The sequence below is a fragment of the Cetorhinus maximus genome, chromosome 13 (genome assembly GCF_964194155.1).
Source record: "Cetorhinus maximus chromosome 13, sCetMax3.hap1.1, whole genome shotgun sequence".
NCBI lineage: Eukaryota > Metazoa > Chordata > Chondrichthyes > Lamniformes > Cetorhinidae > Cetorhinus > Cetorhinus maximus.
The window spans coordinates 92386761-92409453 of NC_135891.1; the positions used below are offsets into that span (position 1 = coordinate 92386761).

General features: G+C 40.2%; 1 protein-coding gene across 1 annotated transcript in view; it reads left to right on the plus strand.

Annotated features, from left to right (window-relative positions):
* Nucleotides 1-22693, plus strand: part of LOC144688819 (myelin expression factor 2-like) — a 36373-nt gene that overhangs the window by 11087 nt on the left and 2593 nt on the right. The window contains exons 7-16 of the mRNA XM_078555786.1: nt 5194-5347; nt 5715-5764; nt 6520-6580; nt 8590-8706; nt 12433-12486; nt 13025-13120; nt 13666-13734; nt 15409-15540; nt 16686-16742; nt 21026-21399. Coding sequence (XP_078411912.1) covers nt 5194-5347; nt 5715-5764; nt 6520-6580; nt 8590-8706; nt 12433-12486; nt 13025-13120; nt 13666-13734; nt 15409-15540; nt 16686-16742; nt 21026-21399 — 1164 coding nt within the window. The remainder of the gene's footprint in view (nt 1-5193; nt 5348-5714; nt 5765-6519; nt 6581-8589; nt 8707-12432; nt 12487-13024; nt 13121-13665; nt 13735-15408; nt 15541-16685; nt 16743-21025; nt 21400-22693) is intronic.

The following is a 22693-nucleotide window of genomic DNA, read 5'->3' on the forward strand; positions in this document are numbered from 1 at the left end:
AGGGATTTGGGAGTCCTTGTGCATGAATCCCAAAAAGCTAACATACAAGTTCAACAGGTAATAGGAAAGGCAAATAGAATGTTGGCCTTTATTTCAAAGGGAATGGAGTATAAAAATAGGGAAGCCTTGCTAAAACTATACAAGGCATTAGTTAGACCACACCTAGAATATTGTGAACAGTTTTGATCCTCTTATCTAAGGAAAGATATACTGGCATTGGAGGTAGTCCAGAGAACGTTCACTAGGTTGATCTCGGGTAAGGAGGGATTTATGAGGAGAGGTTGTGTAGGTTGGGTCTGTACTCATTGGAATTTAGAAGAATGAGAGGCGACCTTATTGAAACATAAGTTTCTCAGGGGGCTTGACAGGGTAGATGCTGAAAGGTTGTTTCCCCTTGTGGGAGAATCTAGGACCAGAGGGCATATTCTCAGTAAGGGGGTGTATATTTAATACATAGATGAGGAGGAATTTCTTTTGAGGGTAGTCAATCTGTGGAAATTTTTTTTTAAACCACAGAGGGCTGTAGAGGCTGAGTAATTAAGTATATTCAAGGCTGTGAGACAGCTATTTAATCAGTAAGGGAATCTAGGGTTATGGGGAAAAGGTGAGAAAGTGTTGTTGAGGATTATCAGATCAGCCATGATCTCATTGAATGGCGGAGCAGACTCGATGGGCCGAATGGCCTACTTCACCTACGTATTATGGTCTTATGGAAAGGGGAGTGTTGCAGGATAAATAGTCTTTTCCACTTCACCAAAAATTTAAATAATGGAGTTGATTTAGGAAAAATTAAATAGGAGGTAGAAATTAATTTCATTTATTCATAATTATTCCATCATTCCACCACCTCCAAATTTTAATGAGCACTTTTTGCAGTATATCCTTTGCAGAATACTGAAGGAGTAAGAGAAACTAAGCTAAAAAAGATGGAAAATTTTTGGTATCTTAATATTTTACAATGAGCTGTTCCAAACTGATTTGATTCTCAAAATGCAAGTGGCAGCCTGTTTGGAAAATTAAAGCACTTGTTACACCCAGTTGCACTCAACTGCCTTGCTCCTTATGAGTTGATTCATTGTTTTGGTGAATCACAATCCAAGATGTGGCATCAGTGGTGCCTGTTTCACTTTTTCTAAGTTCTCTGGTCAGCCTAGTCTGTCACCCCATTTGGCATTTGAGAAAATTGTTTCAATAGACTGACAGCTGTCCTGACTGTCCTTTATGTATAGTTGCACGGTAACATTGTGGGAAGGGAACCAACCAACCAAGTAAGTTCTATGCTTTGATTCTAGAAACAACCTTGATCCCATTTAACGGACCACGATTTTCTTGTTCAACTACTCCTGGTAATCTCAAGTTCTGATCTTTGACTGGAAAAAGTTATAACTTCCTCCTTTTGGCATCTTTTAAACTGTGTCAGTACTCAAATCCTGTGTGCAAGAGGTTTTGTGGATCTAATTCTCCCATACATCCTAATTTTTTTTGAAGATCTCTATTAAACTTCCCCTTCTTAAGGGTAAAACTGCACGATAGGCAGTTTTTCCTTCAAATTCAGCCCTCTTAAGCTCTTGAGTCATTCTCTGGACTAGGTCTAATAACCATATCCATTCTGTAATAGAGACAAAAGACTGAAGACAGCACTCTGGATATGTTCTTGACAAAAAAAGATGAATCTTGATCTGGATGAAATTTAAGTCACTCAACTAACTATATGTTCCAAGATTTTTCTTCACTGTGAACAATGACTAGTTGGTTTTAAGAATCTACTCTTCAAAATCCCCAATTCTCTTTCCTGTTCTGTTACCTGAAGTAGATTACAATTCAATGTGTCATTGACGTCCTTGCTGCTTCTACCTAATGTCGTGGGTTTATTTCATTAGTGTTGAACTCCATTTACCACCTGTCTCTCCACTGATGTATCCTGTTCAGATCCCTTTAGATTGTTCACCAGTTTGTACCAGCAGGATCTTGGGCAGTATTGCAGCTTCTTTTACACACAATTTATACAGTGGTGGCAGTGGAACTCTTATTGGCAAGTAGTTTTCCACTCTGATATCTTCACGTGTTGTCTGCTATCCAGTCTCACAACTTTTCAGGTTATCCTTGCCATCTTTCCCAAGGGATGCACCTTGTGAACTAGTCTGTTTTGTGGGACACTTTTCTGAAATCCATTTAGCAGATTTTTAATCTTTTTAAAAAAAATCGATGAACTGCTTCGGAACCCACGTTTATATTCTGATTAGAAGGACCCTGTCCTTCCAAATAATCTCTTGTGATATGATCCTTAACCAAGTCTCATATTTCCTGCAATTAAAATAATGTACACAGCTTAGCAATTATTGTCCCTTGCTCCAGTTTTCTGTTTCTCTCTTTTACTGTTCCCTCACTGCAGTAATTTCTTTCTCCTTTGACTGTTATTTGATCAGAAAATTGATGATTTAGCAGATCTTTACCCTCACTGATGCTTTCACAGAGCAACAGAGAAATTAAGTTTGGAAAAGCGGAATTTGTATATGCTTGGTGTAGTCTGTAGGCCACCAACTAGCAGAAAGATGTAGAGGAACAAATCTGCAAGGAAATTCGAGGTGCAAAAATTATAGAGTAGTTATATTTCTGAATTATCTGAATATAGACTGAGATAGTGGTAGTGTAAAGGGTAGGGAGGGGAAAGAGTTCCTAGTGTGTTGAGAATTTTCTACAGCAGTGTGTGTGTCCAGTCTAACAAGAAAGGAGGCACGGCTAGACTTGGTTCTTGGGAATGAGATGGGTCAAGTATATGCAAGTGCCAGTGGGAGAACATTTAGGGGACAGTGACCATTGTATCATAAGGTTTAGGATTGCTTTGGAAAAGGACAAGGAGTGATCAGAAGAAAGAATAATTAACTGGAGGAAAGCCAACTGCGATGGGGTAAGAGTGGATCTGGGCTGGACAAAATTGGAGCCAAAGGTTGGCAGATAAAACAGTAGCTGAACAATAGGCTGCCTTCAAAGAACACAGTTATGGTATATTCCCTCAAAAGGGGCAGGTAGGGCAAAGAAATCCAGAGCTCCCTGGATGGCAAAGGAGCTAGAAATTAAGATGAAGAAAAAGTGTGCTTATGACAGGTGTCAGGTAGAAAATACAATTGAGAACTAGGCTGAATATAAGAAGGTTCAGAGGTGAGGTGAAAAAGCAAATAAGAGAACCAAAGAGGAAGTATGAAAAGAGGCTGGCAGCTAATATAAAAGGGAATCCCAAAATCGTCTTTAGCGATATAAATAGTATAAGGGTGGTAAAAGGAGGGGTATGGCTGATTATGGACCAAACAGAGGATTTATACATGGAGGCAGGAGGCATGGCTGAGGTATTAAATGAATACGCTGCATCTGTTTTTATCAAGGAAGAAGATGCTACCCAGGCTATGGTGAAAAAAGGAAATTCAATCACTAGAAGGGTTAAAAATTGATATGGTGGTGGTACTGTATAGGCTGTCTACTTAAAGTTGATAAGACACCAGGACTCTAGCAATATGGATATAAAATTGGTTGAGTGACTGGAAACGGAGTAATGGTTAATGGATGTGTTTGAGGCTGGAGGAAGGTTTGTAGTGGAGTTCCCCAGGGGTCAGTATTGGGACCCTTGCTTTTCTTAATGTATGTTGTTAATCTAGACCTTGGTGCACAGGGAGCAATTTCAAAATTTGGATGTTACACAACTTGAAAGTGTTGTAAACTGTGAGGACGACAGCATAGAACCACAAAAGGAGCACATGTACCTAAACCACATGGACTGCAGCGGTTCAAGAAGGCAGCTCACCACCACCTTCTCAAGGGCAACTAGTGATGGGCAATAAATGCTGGCCCAGTCAGCGAAGTCTGCATCCCATGAATGAATAAAAATGGGCAGATAGGTGGCAGATTAAGTTCAATGCGGAGGAATGAGAGGTGATACATTTTGGTGGGAACAACATGGATAGACTCTAAAAAATATAGGATACTACTCTAAAGGTAGGGTGCAGGAGCAGAGGGATCTGGATATATATGTGCATATGTATTTAAAATAGCAGACAGGTTGACAGCAGTTAATAAAACATACAGTATCCTAGGCTTTATTATTAGGGGCGTGGAGTACAGGAGAAAGGAGGTTATGTTGAACTTGTATGAGACACGAGTTAGACTTCTGCTGGAGTATTGCGTACAGTTGTGGCCGTCGCATTTTAGGAAGGATGTCAAGGCATTGAAGAGTGCAAAAGAGGTTTACGAGAATGGTTGCAAGGATGAGAAACTTCAGTTATGAAGATAGGTTGGAGAAGTTTGGACTCTTACTTGGAGAAAAGGTTGAGAGGGGAAAGAAGTGTTCAAAATAATGAGGGCCCTGGACAGAGTAGATGGGGGAAACTGTTCCATTTGTGAAAGGACTGAGAACAAGAGCGCACAGATTTAAATTGGCAAAAGAAGCAAAAGCGATATGAGAAAAAAACTTCCACACAATGAGTGGTTAGGGTCTGGAATGCACTCTGAGAAGGTGGTGGAGGAAGGTTTAATGGACACATTCAAGGGAATTGGATGATTATTTAAAAAGGAAACAAACCTGCAGGGTTATGGGGAGAAGGCAGGAAAATGAGGATATGGGGGGCTTGGGGGCTCTATCTATGAGCATAGATTGGAGAGGTTGGGACTGTTTTCCTTGGAGAAAAGAAGGCTGAGAGAAGACTTGATAGAGGTATTCACGATTCTGAGGGGTATGGACAAGGTAAATAGTGAGAAGTTGTTCCCACTCGAGAACATCAAGAACTAGTGGGCACAAATTCAAAATAATTAGCAAAAGGAGTAAATGTGATGTGAGGAAAATCTTTTCACCCAGAGGGTGTTTGGAGTCTGGGACAAACTTCCTGAAAGAGTGGTGGAGGCAAGTTCGATCAAGGTTTTCAATGGGGAATTGGATTTCTACCTGAAAAGAGAGAATGTGCAAAGTTACGGGGATAAGGCAGGAGAGTGGGACTAGTTGGAATGCTCTTTCAGAGAGCCAGTGAAGACTTGATGGGCCGAATGGCCTCCTGCATTATAAAGATATTGAATGGCACCAGGTAAATTGCTCATTTGGAGAGCTGGTGCAGATGTGGACAGAATGGCCTCTTGTAACAATTGTGAGATTCTATGATGCCCTCTTTGCTCAGCAGCATGTTAATTTTATAATTTGACGTTATTTTGCAGCTTGATTTCAAAGTGGGGTGGAAGAAGTTGAAGGAAGTTTTCTCCATGGCAGGCTCTGTGGTACGGGCAGATATTGTGGAAGACAAAGATGGGAAGAGTCGTGGAATGGGCACTGTAACTTTTGAGCGCCCAATTGAATCTGTTCAAGCTATATGTATCCTTTATTAATAAAACAAAATAACTGGATTTTGGCCTTGGTTGACCAAATTTGTTGCTGTATTTAATTTGAAATGGTTAATTGATAGAAAAGCACTTAGTTCTGCAATGCCCCCCCACCCCTCCAGCCCTTGTCCACTTGTTTCTTTAATTATAGGTATAGAATTAACTTAGTGATCACTCTGGAGTTTTGAGCTCTTATGGTAAACTGAGGAATAAATTGTGCTGTGAACTGAGTCTTCTGTTTGTTGTGAATGGTGCTTATTTTGGAAATCCTTGTATGTATCTATAATCAGCATTGTACCAGAGTATTCTCAGTGAATTCGTGAAACCTTTAAAATTAAATTTCCTTAAATGCTATTTAGCAATGTTCAATGGCCAGCTTCTGTTTGACAGGCCTATGCATATCAAGATGGTAAGTTTTCACTTAGTCTGCATGTTAAATATTTACTGAAGCAAGTATCTGTTGGTCAGAAGTTTTGGTCTGAGTATTCCACCTAAGAAGAATTAGTGTTTATGCTGTTGTTCCATTTGTTAACAATTTCTACTTTTCACAAACGTATTAATATTGTACTCACCTGATTTTTGGGAAGGATTTGCATTTGCGTAGACTTTTAAAGGATGTTAAATTAAAAACTTAGTTCTGAGTTTTTTCATCTTGGCCTCTATAATGTACTTTGCTCTAAATAGCATGTAAATTTTTAAATAGTATTCTGTGTCTTTTCTTACATGATGACTTATATTGAAGTTTTTTGTGTGAGAACTTGGATGTTGACTCTTGGCAGGCTATTGAATTATGGGAAGCAATGCAGCCAAACCTGAACCTGGTCTCACCTGATGTACTTTCCATAAAACACCACTGGGCTGATTATTTATCTTAACAAACTGCCCTGCTCCCCAGAAGCCTAGGCATATTGAGGTCAATAGTATTGTTCCCACTCTGGCCAACATAGCTCAATAACTCAACAAGTTAGGACCAATAACTCAACAAGTTAGGACCTTCCTGACCATACATCAGTGCTGTATGGTGTGTCAGCGTTCCTAGCACCAACTCTGCCAGAAAATCCTATTTTTAAAAACTTACTGGGAAGACTGTATTAAATAATAGCATCATTGCAAGGCAGCCCCTCCACATTTATGATGTTAAAATTGGTTCTGGTTTTCCTACAGGATGACAAATCCATGCCGAAGAACAACTTCTATGGTGCAGATCGTACTCCACAACTCCCTAGTATGTATTTTTGAAAAGGTCTTAAATTAATGCTGTAATTTCCCGTTTAGTATGCTTTTGACCAGGAAATATTAAAAAGCAAAACTATTTATATTTAGTGCATACGGAGAAATTACAAGCTGAAAATGGACTATTTGGCTCATCTAGTCGGTCATTTTTGCCCTACCTGTAAGCACATTGCCCTAATCATATTTACCCATCCTATTTCCATATTCCTTTATCTCTTCCTTTCTTCTATCTATCCAAGCTAATCTTTGAATATTGACAATTTTGCCTCAACCATTAATCCTAATGCACAGCCTTACATCTATAAATTATTTTTCATCTTTTATTCTCATTCTAAATCTTTTACATTTAATCTCATTAATGTGGCTCCTCATTATAGAGACTTCAGCTACTGGAAGCAGTCTGCTTCTGTCTACCCTGTCCAATCTTTTCATAATTTGAAATTTGCTTGTTCTAACAAAAAAAGCTGTAATTGCAGTTTTGAACTCGAGTCATGAAACTGTTTAAAAGAGATGTATGCTTTCATTTTGACACAGTCAATTCTGATCTTGTTGTGGTGAACCTCCGCACGCACATTAAGCAGGGGTCACTGAGCAACAGTTGAGAGTGGGACTCGTGATTTGTTTTGCCATTTCTAATTCAGGAGTCTGTAGTGACCCCTGTAATACACTGGCAAGAGATAAACTAACTCAGCACTGGGTCTTTCCTGGTCTGTGTTCCTCAGCTGATTTGAGTTTAATGTTAAGCCATTGGTTGGAAGGATGCTTTTTAAATTTCTGTTATTGTTGGAATGCTGCCCTTTCACATCAGGTTCCATTTACTTTAAAAATCTTGCTGGTTATGATGAGTACTGCTCCTGTACAATAATATGTGATAGTTCAACCACTTGAAGATTAGATTCCAAAATAATACTTTTGAAAATCTTACAAAGAAATGAAACCAATAAAAGCAAGATTTTACTAAGTTTAGTTAATGTAGCTGCTTTTCAGAGATGAACTCCGGTTGTGTTAATGGAATCACTTAAAAGGTTAACTGGCTCTGCGTTTGTATAAGATGATTCAATTAATATTGCAAAGTTAACTAGCCAAAAGCGTAGCTTAACTTGAATGTACATTTTAAAGGCAGCAACAGATGTAGGTGTTTGTTCAGAGGTTTTGATCCTTGACTCAACTGACTCTTTTTTTCCATTTCACTGTTCTTCCACCAAGTGGCACTGTTCTACTTTGCAATAGATGGATCACTAATCCCATTCCTGTTCACTAAATCATTACCAAAATAATGCAGATTGTTCATTTTAAAATCTTGTTTTGATGTAAATATTTAAATTCTTTGACAGATTCTAGCATGACCACAATATTTTAACCATTTACCATTGCAAGTGAGAGACTGGGTAAATGGTATAGTCTAATTCTGAAATCCTGGTGACAGTAACAGTTAAGGTTTTTTGATATAGTAGGCAATCTCAAAATGCACTGAAAATCTAACAGCTGTGTTCTTGTGAGTTACACAACATTCTGCTCTTGTAGTGAAACATCAGCAAATCAGTGGAGAGTCCATAATGTTTGGCAAATATATGTTGCTTGAGGTGTTCAAGCTTTAACAAAATGAGGTTGTGAAATGTTAAATACAGCTGATTGTACATTAAGCAAGTAAAATAAAATGCAATTTTCTGCTTTTCTTATAAATTTTGACTTTCTGATGGAACCATGGCTTTGACTGCATTAAAATTAATATTTAGTAAATATGCTCCCATTGCAAACTTGCCCTGCTCTTAGTTTTCTGCACGATAAATCCCAGACCTTTGATATTTGATCCGTGTGTAAATGCCAACGTTGTGTTTAATAAAATTTTCCATGCTTGCTAATACACAACATACCTCGAATGTCAAGTAGATCTGTGTTAGGCTAGAAGAATTATAGTTTGAAGTGTTTGAACTTGATAGTTGAAGTTTCTGTAAGTGCAATCACTTCTTCTGATAAATATTTAATGTGCTTCAACTATAGAGGGACTTGGTGGTGTTGGTATGGGCCTGGGACCTGGTGGCCAGCCACTTGATGCCAGAGATCTGAACACAGGAATGGGAAATGCTGGACCTAGAGACATGGGTCCAGGAATGGGAGGTAAGGAGGACTGTAGTTTTGATAAGCTAGTTGAGAATTAATGATTTTCCATCTCCTCTTCCTCTAACCAGACACACAAGTTTTGAGGCTTGTTGTACCTCTTTTAGAATGGATACCCAGGCAGCTATGAATTTTCCCTCCAATTATGGTGGTACTTGCCATCCTGCAGATAACTGGGAAATGAGTGAGGAAAAAGAGTGGGACAGTGCTGCTCAGTAGTTATATGGGCATAGTGTGTGACCATAGGAAAGAGTACTCAGTGATGCTGTACACAAGCTTATATCATTATTGATATATCCTCTCTTCCCCTGAAGCTGAAAACAAATTTCAGGAGACCACAGTGACTGTTGACACCCCCCATGGTCCATCATCTTGAGTGCCTTTAGGCTAGATATCAATGCCATGTGAGGGAACCAAAACTGGATGCAGTATTATGGATGTGGCTTGACCAGAACCTGGTGTAGAGAAAGAATAGTATTTATTTTAGAACTAATTGTCCTGGCAATACATTCTGATATTTTTTATTGTTTTTACAATAGCCTTGTGCTGTAACCCTTCATCCCTTAACGTGAAGCACTGCACAGTGTATACATACATTTGAATGAAGGCACTTTTGAGTAATATGCCATGTTTATTGACGGTAAAAGACATTTGCCAGATATGGTCTCATTTCCTCACTGCAGCCTACAATTTTTTTCTTCCATCTGCACATTTCTTCTACATCATCTGCAAATGCAAGGTCAGTTCTTCCATATCATTGATAAAGATGGTGAAAGCAGTGGTCCCAACAATGATCACTGCTGGAATTCAACTAATAACTGATCCTCATGAAGATCCACTACTGTTAACTAGTTTAGGGCCAAAAAAAATGCAGCAATTCCTTGTCCATCCAAAATCTGCCTGCCAATCCCACAGGGTTTAACTTTAAGCCTTCTCAGTAATGCAGTATTAAATGCATTTTGAAAGTCATGGTGCCCATTACTGACTGGGCTTTTAACATCTACCATGAAATCAAACTTTTGATTCCTTTCCAAATTAATGCATTGGGAGCACTTGTGTATATGATCAACAGTTCAGTGATTTGTGGGCTATCTGCATCATTAGTAATGTCGAGACAGCAGTTCCCAAGGGTGATACAAAGTTGTTATGCAAGGGATTTGGAAGGATTTCCACAACAGGAAAGTTGCAGTGCAGAAGAATTGCATGTCAGAGCTATTTGCTTCCCTAGAATATTGCCAAGGTGTGCCCAATCCATAGATAACAAGTTAACTCTAACCTAATCAATCATTGTCCTAATCATCACAAAGTAATGGAAAGGGTAATCAACAATGTCATCAAGCAGTCCCTACACACTTACCATTTGAGTTGAAAGCTGGAGCAGTGATGAAAATAACAGAATTTGGTCAATGTTATAATAAGGAACCTCTGTCAGAACCCATATCTGTAGGATTTGACAGGCAAACCCTCCAATGACTAGAGTCATATGAAACGTTCAGGAAGATGGTTATGATTTTTGGAGATCAATCATTGCAGCGCAAGGACAATTCCCTGAAGAACTACTGCAGCACTGTCAGAAGCCCAATGACCATCTCTCCATCATAAGTCAGGAATGGGATTGATCATTTATTAACCCAGTGTCCAGCTTTATTTCCAACTCCTCTGAATGAAGCAGGTTGTGTCACCCTCCCCTTAGGGGGAAGGTGATGGCCTAGTGGTATTGTTGCTGGACTGGTAATCCAGTGACCCAGAATATTGCTCTGGGGTTCGAATCCCACCATGGCAGATGGCGGAATTTGAATTCCGTAAAAGTCTAGAGATGACAATTAAAACATTGTTGTAAAAACCCAACTGGTTCACTAATGTCCTTTCGGGAAGGAAATTGCTGTCCTTACTTGGTCTGGCCTACATGTGACTCCAGATGGCCTAGCAAACTACTCAGTTGTTTCAAACCGCTACAGAGTCTCAAAAAAGGAATGAAACCGGACGGATCACGCGGCATTACTCCTTGGACAGCACCTTTCAAACCCATGATCACTACCATCTAGAAGGACAAGGGCAGCAGATAGATGGAAATACCACCACCTGAAAGTTCCCCTCCAAGTCACTCACCATCCTGACTTGGAAATATATCTCCGTTCCTTCACTGTTGCTGGGTCAAAATCCTGGAACTCCCTTCCTAACAGCACTGTGGGTATATCTACACCACATGGACTGTAGCGGTTCAAGAACGTAGCTCACCACCTTCTCAAGGGCAACTAGCATGGGCAATAAATGCTAGCCCAGCCAGAGAAGCCCACATCCCGTGAATAAATTTTTAAAAAGCAGGACTTGAAGCCCAAGCCTGCTTGTTAGTTCAAACATCAAATAATATTTCTACACAAATTCCAAGTTGTGACCATCTCCAACCAAAGAAAGTAGAACTACATCCCCTTGAACTCCAATGGTAACCCCATTAACAACTTGGATCACCATTGACCAGAAGGACCAGCCTCAAGGCCATAACTCTCAACTCAGCAGAGTCTGAGTACTCTTCAGATTCTCTTCACCATTTATGAACAAAATTTTTGTGGAATGCTCACCACCCAGATGGAAGTTGCCACAACACTCAAAGCTGTACATGATTCAGGACAAAGCAGTTCACGTATCTATCCTTTCTACTGCTGGTACACTGGTGGCTACAGTATGTGCTATCTATTGGATAGCAGCATTACTTCAAGATTAGTTTGACAGCTCTTCCAAGCCTCATGACCTGAGCATTGAAGAGTAAGTGCAGCAGCATTGTGGGACTGTCATTGCCACAAAGTTCTCCTCATCCTGACTTGGATATGAATCGATGCTCCTTTGTTGCTGTTGTTGAAATTGTCTCCTTGCCAGCACTGTTTCTGCACGTTGTTACTAGTACTGCTGTGGTTCAAGAAAAAAAGGCACCAACAGCTCTGTAGGGAAACTCTGGTATATAATATGAGCCTATCATAGTCAATTGCATCCCATGAACAGGTAATAGGGGATTGTTGCTTGTGTGACCATTAGCCCAAAACAAAGAAAACTCTGTACAAATCATCCACTCAACCTCAATGCAGGCACAGAAAATGGAAAAACAGTTGCTCTGCTGCGCTCACCACTATTATTGATGATGCAAGAGTGACAAAGAGCCACTCAGAGCAGGGACAACTATTGGGAGATAGAGCAAAGCATCTCATGTGTTAAGTTACTGTTGGATTGAGGCTAGATGAAATGTTCCAATCCAAAATGTGGTGGTAAGCAGAACATCTGGGTTGAAATAAAGGTTTAATTTGTGTTTTTTTTACCATTGCCTCTTCTAAAAAGAAATCCCATGAGCCATTAACCCCTAAACAAGGGAGTAGCCCAGTCTGTTTACTACCACCCACCTGCCTGTGCTGTGCTAACTGCATACTTGAATAATCAGCTTCTGTAGTCTGGCTGCTTAATCACAGAACATAATTTAGTCCTAAGGCTTTAATATTGATCCCTTGGCTCTGCTTACTGAACTGTAAGTTTTAGTGGGCTGTATTTTGTTTTTGTTTTGTATGCTTTGCATTTTCAATTGTTCTGTACATGGTCTGGACCAAATTAAATGCTGCTTTTGTGTTTTAGTTCTTCATTCAACGTTTTTGAATGTGTATCTAACATGGTTAAAAAGGAGTATGTTTTGAAAAATATTACTTTTTTAAAGTGGTCATTAGGATCTTTGTTCCTTCCTGACAGGTATGGGCATGGATGGAATGGGATTTGGTGGCATGAACCGGATGGGAGGAGGTGGTAAGTCTTATGGAAAGTGTGATTGGAGCTTTTATATTTAGTTGAATTAATTAAGGCTCATTAATTGATTTGCTGTTTGCCAGGTGCTGCAGTTGCTTTACAAACTCTTGTAGCAAGAAATTAATCTGAGATTAAGAGATCTGATCTGGAAACCCTGGAAAGGGTTTAAAGTACATGGTGAGCATGTAACCTCGTGGGTACTTCAGCACCACAAATCTGAACTTTAAAACAGCCTGAGACTGGTATCTACAATATTGCCACACATGCTGCCAGAGTTGCTGAGTTTTTTTTTAGCATGTCTGTTTTTAGTATTGAAACTGCCTATTATGGTCAGTTTATAATCGGAAACCCCTATGCAAACTTGTCAGTGACTATTCTTTACAGGCTGAGCCACTAAATGCTGTAACTCCACTGTAAGCTGTGGCACAGTGAGCAATACCAGAGCTAGTCTAATGTTTGCTAGGTTTATGTAGCTGGGAACTTTGAAAGCCTGTATTTCAAAAAAAAGTTACATTTCAAATTTAACTCTAACTTTCAGGCATGGATGGTCCATATGGTGGTGGTGGAGGTGGGATGGACAGGATGGATAACATGGGGAGATTTGGCCCAGGAATGAACATGGGGAGAATGGGAGGTAAGATTTTTGTTAGTGTAATTACTTGAATGTTTAGCTAAATAGATGAGCTTTGCTTCACCGAGTTGGCCAATAGGATAATGAGAGGTACCTCTTCCCAAAGATCAGAGGCAAGAGTTATTAATTTGCTCTTTACATGATAGTACTTCACGGGGTTCCTGCCTACATGTTAGGTAGAGAGGATTTTTTTTGTGCAAAATTACTTTTGTGGATTTTGAAACCTGTCAGAGCTTCAGAGTTGTAGTCTGATGTATACAATTTATTGCAAATGGTTTTAATTCATCCTTCAGATTTGTACAGTTTCCAGCAATAAGTATTCATTCCTGAGTCAGAGCTTTAGTTCCTTGACTAGCATCTAGCTAGGATCCGTGCCTAAATAGCTCTTGGCTATGTGACCAGACAGAGCTCGCTTAGCTAATGGCTCCGCCTTAGGACTAACAGGGCAGGGGAAAGTGAGATTATGCCCCAAATGTAGACTTCTTTCAAAGCATAACTACTTTTGAATAACCCTGCATTACACATGTTCATGTAACTTCTCTGCCCAGGATCAGGAGGAATGGATGATTATAGAGGACCCGTTGGTGGAGGAGGAGGAATGGGTGGTGGCATGGGAGGTAAGTTCACATAGACTAGAAAGATTCCTGTGAATATATATTGATCAACTTTATACCAGGTCAGGGCCTTGCCCACATGCAGTTGATGCTGGGAGTTTCTGTGATACGGTTGGCCCCTTTATCCAAGTATCTAAGGGTCTTGTATACAAACCTGCCAGCATTCTTCTCTTGGTAAAATTATTTTTCTATTCTTTCATTGGCAAGGCCAGCGTTTGTTGCCACCTCTAATTGCCTTTGAATTGAGTGGCTTGCCAGGCCATTTCAGAGTCGATCACATTGTGTGGGTCTGGAGTCACATGTAGGCCAGACCAGGTAAAGATGGCAGATTTCCTTCCCTAAAGGACATTAGTGAACCAGCTGGGTTTTTATTACAGTTGATGATCGATGTCATGGTCATCACTACTAAGACTAGCTTTATATTTCAGATTTATCAATTGAATTTAAATTCCACCAGCTGCCATGGTGGCATTTGAACCCATGTCGCCAGAGCACTAGCCTGAGCCTCTGGATTTCTAGTCAAGTGACATTATACTATGCCACCATTTCCCCTTAATTTAATTGCTTATTTACTACTTGCTAAGAAAATATGATTTTCAAATGTGGATCATGGAGGATTTGTGGGAGGTGCCCTTAAAAATGAGAATTTCTAACTCCATATGCAAATGTAGGGCAAATCTGTGAATGGGAAGCCTCTTGGAAAATTAATTACTGAAGTGAACAATTAATTTCCCTTCCTAGAGTCGGATGGCAGTGCATCAAATGTTGTAACACATTAGGGTTTATAATAGATAAGTAGTTCTCTACCTTGTTTATGCAAATTTAATTGTATGGGAGATTGTATATGTAACTCAGTATAGTAGAAACTTTGAAAGAAATGGCTTTATTAATGGATGAACCAAACATTAAGTATTAGCAGCAATTACATTTAGGGGAGTGGAGGTAGGTGCATATTACAGTTGAGCTAAAATATTTCTAAACTGCATTGGTAACTGGATAGTGATCAGAAGTAGGAACCCTGACTGATGGTGTTTTGAGCCCTAACCTTATCACATTTGGGTAGCTGCTACCAAATCAGCCAAGATTACATAACACTTCTTTGACCTGCACCATTCTTGACTTGTATGATACAGGTACTTAGTGAACCAGCTTAGGCCATTTGGGAAGCTCCAAAGTAGTAGTTTGATGTAAAATTGGATATTGAGAGTTGAATCTGTAGCAATCTGGATTAATTACTTTTGTACCTGAGGATTTTGACATGTTTAAAGTGCATTGGTGATATTTGGATATGTATATAAAATAAATTTTATACAGACCATAGGGAACATCATGGCTAAGCCTGACCATGTGTGCATATATAAGAGAGGTACTTATGATGGAACTGTTGGGAGTTATAAAAATAATTTTGTAGTGTTAATGACATTTGAGTTTGTAAAACCGATTTAAAGATGCTAATACCCAGATGTGTAAAAGGCAACACCTGGATGTATAACAAGTTACTGATTATGGCACTGGTGTATTTGGTTGGGTTTGCCTGGACTGAATTGCTGAGCACACTTAACATCTTCTGTCCTGTTTGTATATATCTTGTTCTGACATGTTTATCAACAAACACTTGTAGGTGGGGTCACTTCGAAAATATGCAATTGTTTATTATCATACTTCTTTGACTTGCAGACATGTACCAAGGAGGAATGTATGGTCCTGGCAGCGGTGGAGGAATGGGTGGCAGTGGCTTTGACCGGGACTTTGGTAGAAATGATATGGGAATGTCGCGTGGATATGGGGATTCCTTTGGTGGAGGAATGGGTAAGTTCAAATAGCGACATTTTTTTGCAAATATGTGGTTAAGTGTGTTAACATTGATTCCATTTTAGATTTAGGTGGGCTTGCTTTATCTGGCTGGTTCTGAAATTCCAAGCCAAAATTGTGACCAGATTTATTTGTTGTATCTTTTATAGGTCTGTGCTTCCTCATGGGACTGGACCCTCTGCCTTCCTTTCCCCATTACTTTGTGTACTAAAATTAAAATCTATTCCTATTAACTTCCATATATCTCAAACTGCTGATAGTAATGTATATTGATGTTGTGATTTACAAATTTAATAGCACTTCCATGTTTTAAAATTAAATTCAGCATCGCATTCACCTTTTTGATATTTTCACTTGCTAGATTTCCTGTAATGACCTGCATCCATAGCTATTTGTCCCTGTCATCTGATAAATGAAACTCTTGCTTCTGGCATTTTACTGACTTCAGTGTGGGAATGGGATTAGGTGACTTAAATGGAGAGTGACATGAAAGACCATTTTTTTTGAAAACCTGATTTTGTGTAGGTGACTTCTATCTAACCTTTGACTTGTTTTAGAAGAGATTGCAAATTAGTTTAATTTTAGTTCACAGATGCAGCCTTTTTGACAAATTGAATTGTTCAGGCAAGTATCTTATACTTGTTTAATTTGAGACTCATGATTAAATTCCAGTCAATAATGAGTTGCATCATTTTCTTTTTCTCCTTGACAAATTTAACCTCTCCCTTCCTGTTTAACCACAACGAACATCATGATTAAGCCTGACTATACCCTCATTGGGGATCTACACACCTGCACTTGATCAGGATTAGGAACCCTGGTGACATTCTTCTTCCCAACTCGGGTGCTGAGGGCGACTGTAGCAGCCTACTGCTGGCCTGTTTGAGACATCATAATGCAGACTAGGCACTGGACCATGGAATTTCTTGGTTCTTGTGGTTCAGATGTATAAACCTACTGGGCCATACAGGATTAAAATCTGTTAAGCAACTCTAAGTTAGGTGAGGGCTATCATCAACTTGTAAATCTTGCAGATAGAAAAATTATGAATGAGTTCCTAATGTCACAGCATTCATGATTACATCACACTATTCTCTTTTGAATTTTGATTTGCATGTATTTTTTTAAATTTCCAATTTTAGCTGGTGGGATGAGTGGTGGCATGGCTGCTGGTACACCAGGCATGGGATCAGGCATGGGTAAGAACATCTAAACACTATTCATTTGGAACTTGCTGCAAAGTCAACAATTTAAGATTCAAATTCACAATGTTGCTGAATATTTGTCACCCTTCTTTCTTTCAATAGGGTGTTAAGCAAGTGTAGCAAATAACATATTCCAGGGTACACATTGAAAATGAAAATGGTAATAAATAATGCATCTTAGCTTTGAAGTTGCATTCAGGTCATCACCAAGGGTGTGGAAAGCGAACAGTTGCAATATTGAGTAAATCCACAAGAAACAGTAATCCTTGAATCAAAGTGGAGTGTACAGTCTCTTGCAGATCATGGTGATGATTGAAGTACACATGTAGAGAACCTTTATGTGAAATGTTTCGAAAGTCATTCTGAGGGTGCAGGTGGTTCTGCATCTGTATAGATGGAATTGTAGTATTCACATCATAATTAAACATTGTCACTATCTTTCCTGCTCAGATATACAATTTTTGATTTTTGGATTCATCTGCTATAAGTTTAGGGGCTTATTGATCACTCTATCCTTGTGAAATAACATGAGTTTAGGCTATGAAATATGTAATCTCTTTTTACCCCTCGTTCAGCAGTAAATGTGATGCACTCCTTATTCGGCAATTACCATTCTGATGCCTGCAGCTGCATTCTTCTGCCACTGGATGGAGCTTTTATCAATTTGACAATTTTTCATCCTGACATTCCATGGGCAAGGCTATGGGAGATCCATTAATAATGAACAGAGAATATTTTAAGTGGTGGAAGGTTATTTAAATTGGTGTATTATCTATCTACTATTTTTTCTCAACAGTTTATAGGTTTCAATAGATTGTTATTTCCAAGAGTCTGTACTCATTTTTTAAAAAGGATTAAGTGGGGAGTATAGTTTTTGAATTATGCATTTGAGATAAAGATTTTTCTGTGAAAAGGGGATTGCCTACTCCCTTGAAGTTTCATTAAGGGATCTACTAATGTAGGGGTTCCCAAACTGTGGGTCATGATCCCCAGTGGGATCGAGAGCTCCCTCCCTTCCGTGGAAGCAATAGCATCTGTGGAGCGTTCACTCTGGTGGGTCAGCATTGACTGAGGCCTGATGACATGTACGCGCACAGTTTTTTTCATGCCGAGGCCCGTTTGCTCCACCCCATCGCTGTTTCCCCCCCCCCCTCCCCCTCCCCTTTCACCGCTCTCAAAGCCCTCATGGCTGTAATCCCTCCCAAAGTTCTCTCTGTTGTACACTACAGGGTGCAGTTTGCCACCCCCATCCCAATTTAGTCATAGAGGTCTACAGCACAGAAAAAGGCCCATCAGCCCATCGAGTCTGCGCTGGTCAACAAGTACCTAACTATTCTAATCCCATTTTCCAGCGCTAGGCCCATAGCCTTGTATGCCATGACATCGCAAGTGCACATCCAAATACTTCCTTAAATGTTAAGAGGGTTTCTGCCTCTACACCCTTTCAAGCAGTGAGTTCCTCTTCCCACCAACCTCTGGGTGAAAATATTCTTCCTCTCATCCCCTCTAAACCTCCTGCCCCTTACCTTAAATCTATGCCCCCTGGTTATTGATCCCTCTACCAAGGAGAAAAGCTCCTTCCTGTCTACCCTATCTATGCCCCTCATAATTTTATACACCTCAATCATTTCCCCCCCTCAATCTCCTCTGCTCCAGGGAAAATAACCCCAGTCTATCCAATCTCTCCTCATAACTAAAACTCTCCAGCCCAGGCAACATCCTGGTAAATATCCTCTGTGCACTCTATTGCAATCACATCCTTCCTATAATGCGAATTCCAGAACTGCATGCAATACTCTAGCTGTGGCCTAACCAGCGTTTTATACAGTTCCAGCATAACCTCCCTGCTCTTATACTCTATGCCTCGGCTAATAAAGGCAAGTATCCCATATGCCTTAGCCACCTTATCTACCTGTCCCACTACCTTAAGGGACTGGTGGACATGCACACCAAGGTCCCTCTGATCCTCGGTGCTTCCCAGGGTCCTACCATTCATCATGTATTCCCGTGCCTTGTTTATCCTGCCCCAGTGCATCACCTCACACTTATCCAGATTAAAATCCATTTGCCACTGACCAGCCCATCTATATCCTCCTGTAATCTGCTATCCTCCTCACTATTTACCATCCCACCAATTTTCGTGTCATCTGCAAACTTAATGATCAGCCCTCCTACATTCAAGTCTAAATCGTTTATATATACCACAAACAGCAAGTGACCCAATACCGATCCCTGTGGAACCCCGCTGGACACAGACATCCAGTCACAAAAACACCCCTTGACCATCACCCTCTGCTTCCTGCCACTGAGCCAATTTTGGATCCAATTTGCCAAATTACCTTGGATCCCATGGGCTCTTACCTTCGTTATCAGTCTCCCATGCGAGACCTTATCAAAAGCTTTGCTGAAGTCCAAGTAGACTACGTCAAATGCATTGCCCTCATCTGCACATCTGGTCAGCTCTTCGAAAAATTCAAGCAAATTGGTCAGACATGACCGCCCCTTAACAAAACTATGCTGACTGTCCTTGATTAATCCCTGTCTCTCCAAATGTAGATTAATTCTGCCCCTCAGAATTGCTTCCAAGTTTCCCCACCACTGAGGTTAGGCTGACTGGCCTGTAGTTCCCTGGTTTATCCCTTCCTCCCTTCTTGAATAACGGTACCACATTGGCTGCCCTCCAGTCCTCTGGCACCTCTCCTGTGGCCAGAGAAGTATTGAAAATTATTGCCAGCGCCCCTGCTATCTCCCTTCCTTGCCTCACTCAACAGCCTGGGATACATTTCATCCGGGCCTGGAGATTTATCTACTTTTAAGCCTGCCAGAACTTAGAACCTCCTCCCTTTCGATGCCAATTTCTTTAATTATATCACAGTCCTTCTGCCTGATTTCCATACCCACGTCATCCCTCTCACTTGTGAACACTGACACAAAGTATTCATTTAGAGCCCTACCTACGTCTTCAGGCTCCCCACACAAATTACCACTATGGTACTTAATGGGCCCTACTCTTTCCCTAGTTATCCTCTTACTCTTAATGTACTTGTAAAATAATTTTGGATTTTCCTTTATTTTACCTGCCAATGTTTTTTCATGCCCCTTTTTGCTCTCCTAATTTCCTTTTAAAGTTTCCCCCCTACACTTTCTATACTCCTCTAGGGCTTCCGCTGTTTTGAGCCCTCGGTATCTGCCATAAGCCTCCCTTTTTCTCTTTATCCAATCCTGTATATCCCTTGACATCCAGGGTTCCCTGGATTTTGTTGGTCCCACTCTGTCTTTATTGGAATATATGAATACTGTAACCTCCCTATTCCCTTCTTGAATAAGTCCCATCATGTCCCCCACCTCAATCTTCTCTGCTCCAGGGAAAATAACCCCAGTCTATCCAATCTCTCCTCATAACTAAAACTCTCCAGCCCAGGGAACATCCTGGTAAATATCCTCTGCGCACTCTACTGCAATCACATCCTTCCTATAATGCGAATCTGACGTAGATTTACCTAAAAGCAGCTGCTCCCAGTCCACTCTGGCCAAATCATATCTGATCTTATTAAAATCGGCCTTCCCCCAATTTAGGACTCTGATTTCTGGCCTATGCTTGTCCTTTTCCATAACAACCTTGAATCTAATGGAGTTATGATCACTCTCTGCAAAATGCTCCCCCACTGCTACTCTACCACTTGTCCAGCTTCATTCCCTAAAATTAAGTCCAGGACCTTCTTTGTAATTTCTCACAGCCTCTACCTGACCCCCCACCCCCCCAACCACCACCTCTACTGCTCTCATTCTGGGGTAATGACAATTTTCCAGTGTCAAAATGGGGTCACAGCAGGTAAAAGTTTGGGAAGCTCTGTAGTAATGCTTCCTACCAGACACAGATTTTTGGGCCTTGGGTGGGGCTGCTGTAATAGGCAAAGGCAAGATTCCAGGGATCAAAGTGAGGTAGGTACTCGATTATTTTTGTTCCCCAGTCATGATATGGATATCCTTATCCTGTAAAATTTGAAGTGTGACTTTATTTGTAGAATGAGACCTGCAGTATCTAAGGCAATTGATGAGCAGCCAAAGCATTTTCACTGTTAGGACTGAATGAATGTAGGTTTGAATTCTTTGTTTAAATAAAAATTCTCAAACAGTTGATTTCCACTGTGGAAATTGGGAGGCAATAATATGAAACACATGCCAGGTGTTAAAATAGAGTGTATGAGCAATCTGCATTATAATACATCCAAATTTAAAAAAGGTTTTGCCTGGTTAAAATGCTTTTCCCTCCATAGGTATTGGAATGGGAGCAATGAATAAAATGGGTGGAGGCATTGGAATGGATAACATGGATCGTATGGGACCTGGAATGGATCGCATGGGTGGTGCTATGGATAGAACTGGCCTGGGAATGGACAGAATTGGATCCAACATGGGTTCTGGGATGACATCGAATGTTGACCGCATGGGACCTGGAATGGACTGGATGGGCCAAAGTACTGATAGAATGGGTGGCGGTATGGATCGCATGGGTTCTGGAATGGCAGGAGGTTTTGACAAGCCTGCAGACATGGATCGTAATCGTTTCAGTGGGAATTACGGAGGATCAATGGGAACTGGCACCGGAAATCTTAATTCAAGAAGAATCTGTCAAATATTTGTTCGAAATGTGAGTATATTTTTTTCTCAATTTTAAAGGAAACAAAACTACAAATGCTGGAAATGCACTGCAGTTAACAGTTCATGTGTAACTTCATCCGAACTAAAAATTGAAAGATATAAACAGCTTAGCACAGTATGAATAAAATAAAGGAGGAGAGAAAGAAAATAATTCCAATCAGGAAGAAGTTAATGATTAACCTTTAAACTGTGACTCCTTTTCTGATTGTACTGTATATCAATCGGCTACTTGAAACATTGAATTTAAAGAAGTGTTACTGTAGACATCTGCTATTTCAGTATGAATACCAATGAGAATAGCTTCTGTAAACTGCAAAAGCAAGAGATATGCTTTGTAATCTTTTTCTTCCTTCCTGGAAGACCACTCTTGGTGGTATGATACTATGAGCACTGGTAACCAACTGGACCCCTGTATAAGTAACCAACCCTTTGCAATCTGATAGTCTAATAAACTTGCCATGCCAGCAGCAGCCTAAGCTGCTAGAATAGTGCAGCACAGAGCAGGCACTTGGCCCAGCAATTCTGTGCTGGCTCTTTCATGGAGCAAACCAGTTTGTCACACTCCCCTGCTCTCTCTTCATATGCCTGCATTTTTTTCTCCAAGTATTTATCCAATTCCCTTTCGAAAACTCATATTGAATTTGTATCCACCACCCTATCAGACAGTGTAGTCCAAAGCTTAACCATTCATTGTGTAGGTAAGTTTTTCCTCATGATGTCTCTGGTTCTTTTCCCTATTGTGTTAAACCTGTGCTCCTCCTATCAATCCTTCAGCCAATGGAAACAATTTCTCTTTATTTACTCTTATCTAAACTGTTCATGATTTTAAGTAGCTCTATTAAAAGCTTTCTTTGCTGTGAGGTGGACAACCCAGCTTTTTGAACCTACTCATGTAACTTTAATCCCTCATCCCTGGAACCATTCTGGTAAATCTCTTCTCGAAAGGCTTCCTAATGTGTAGTGCCCAGAATTGGACATAACACTCTAGCTAAGGCTACACTTGTGTTTTATAAAGTTTTGTGTAACTTCCTGATTTTTGTACCTTCTTCTTCTGTTAGTAAAGCCCAGGATCCCATATGCTTCATTATCTTTTAATCTGTGTGTTGTCACCTTCAGAGATTAGTGCTCACACAATCCAAGTCTCCTGCGCCATTTAGCATGTATTGTGTCTGCACATTCACCTACCAAAGTGCATTGCGACGCACTTTTTGTATTGAATTTCATCTGTCATATGTTCACCTATTCCACCAGCCCATGATGTATGTTGATATTTTCCTCATTAT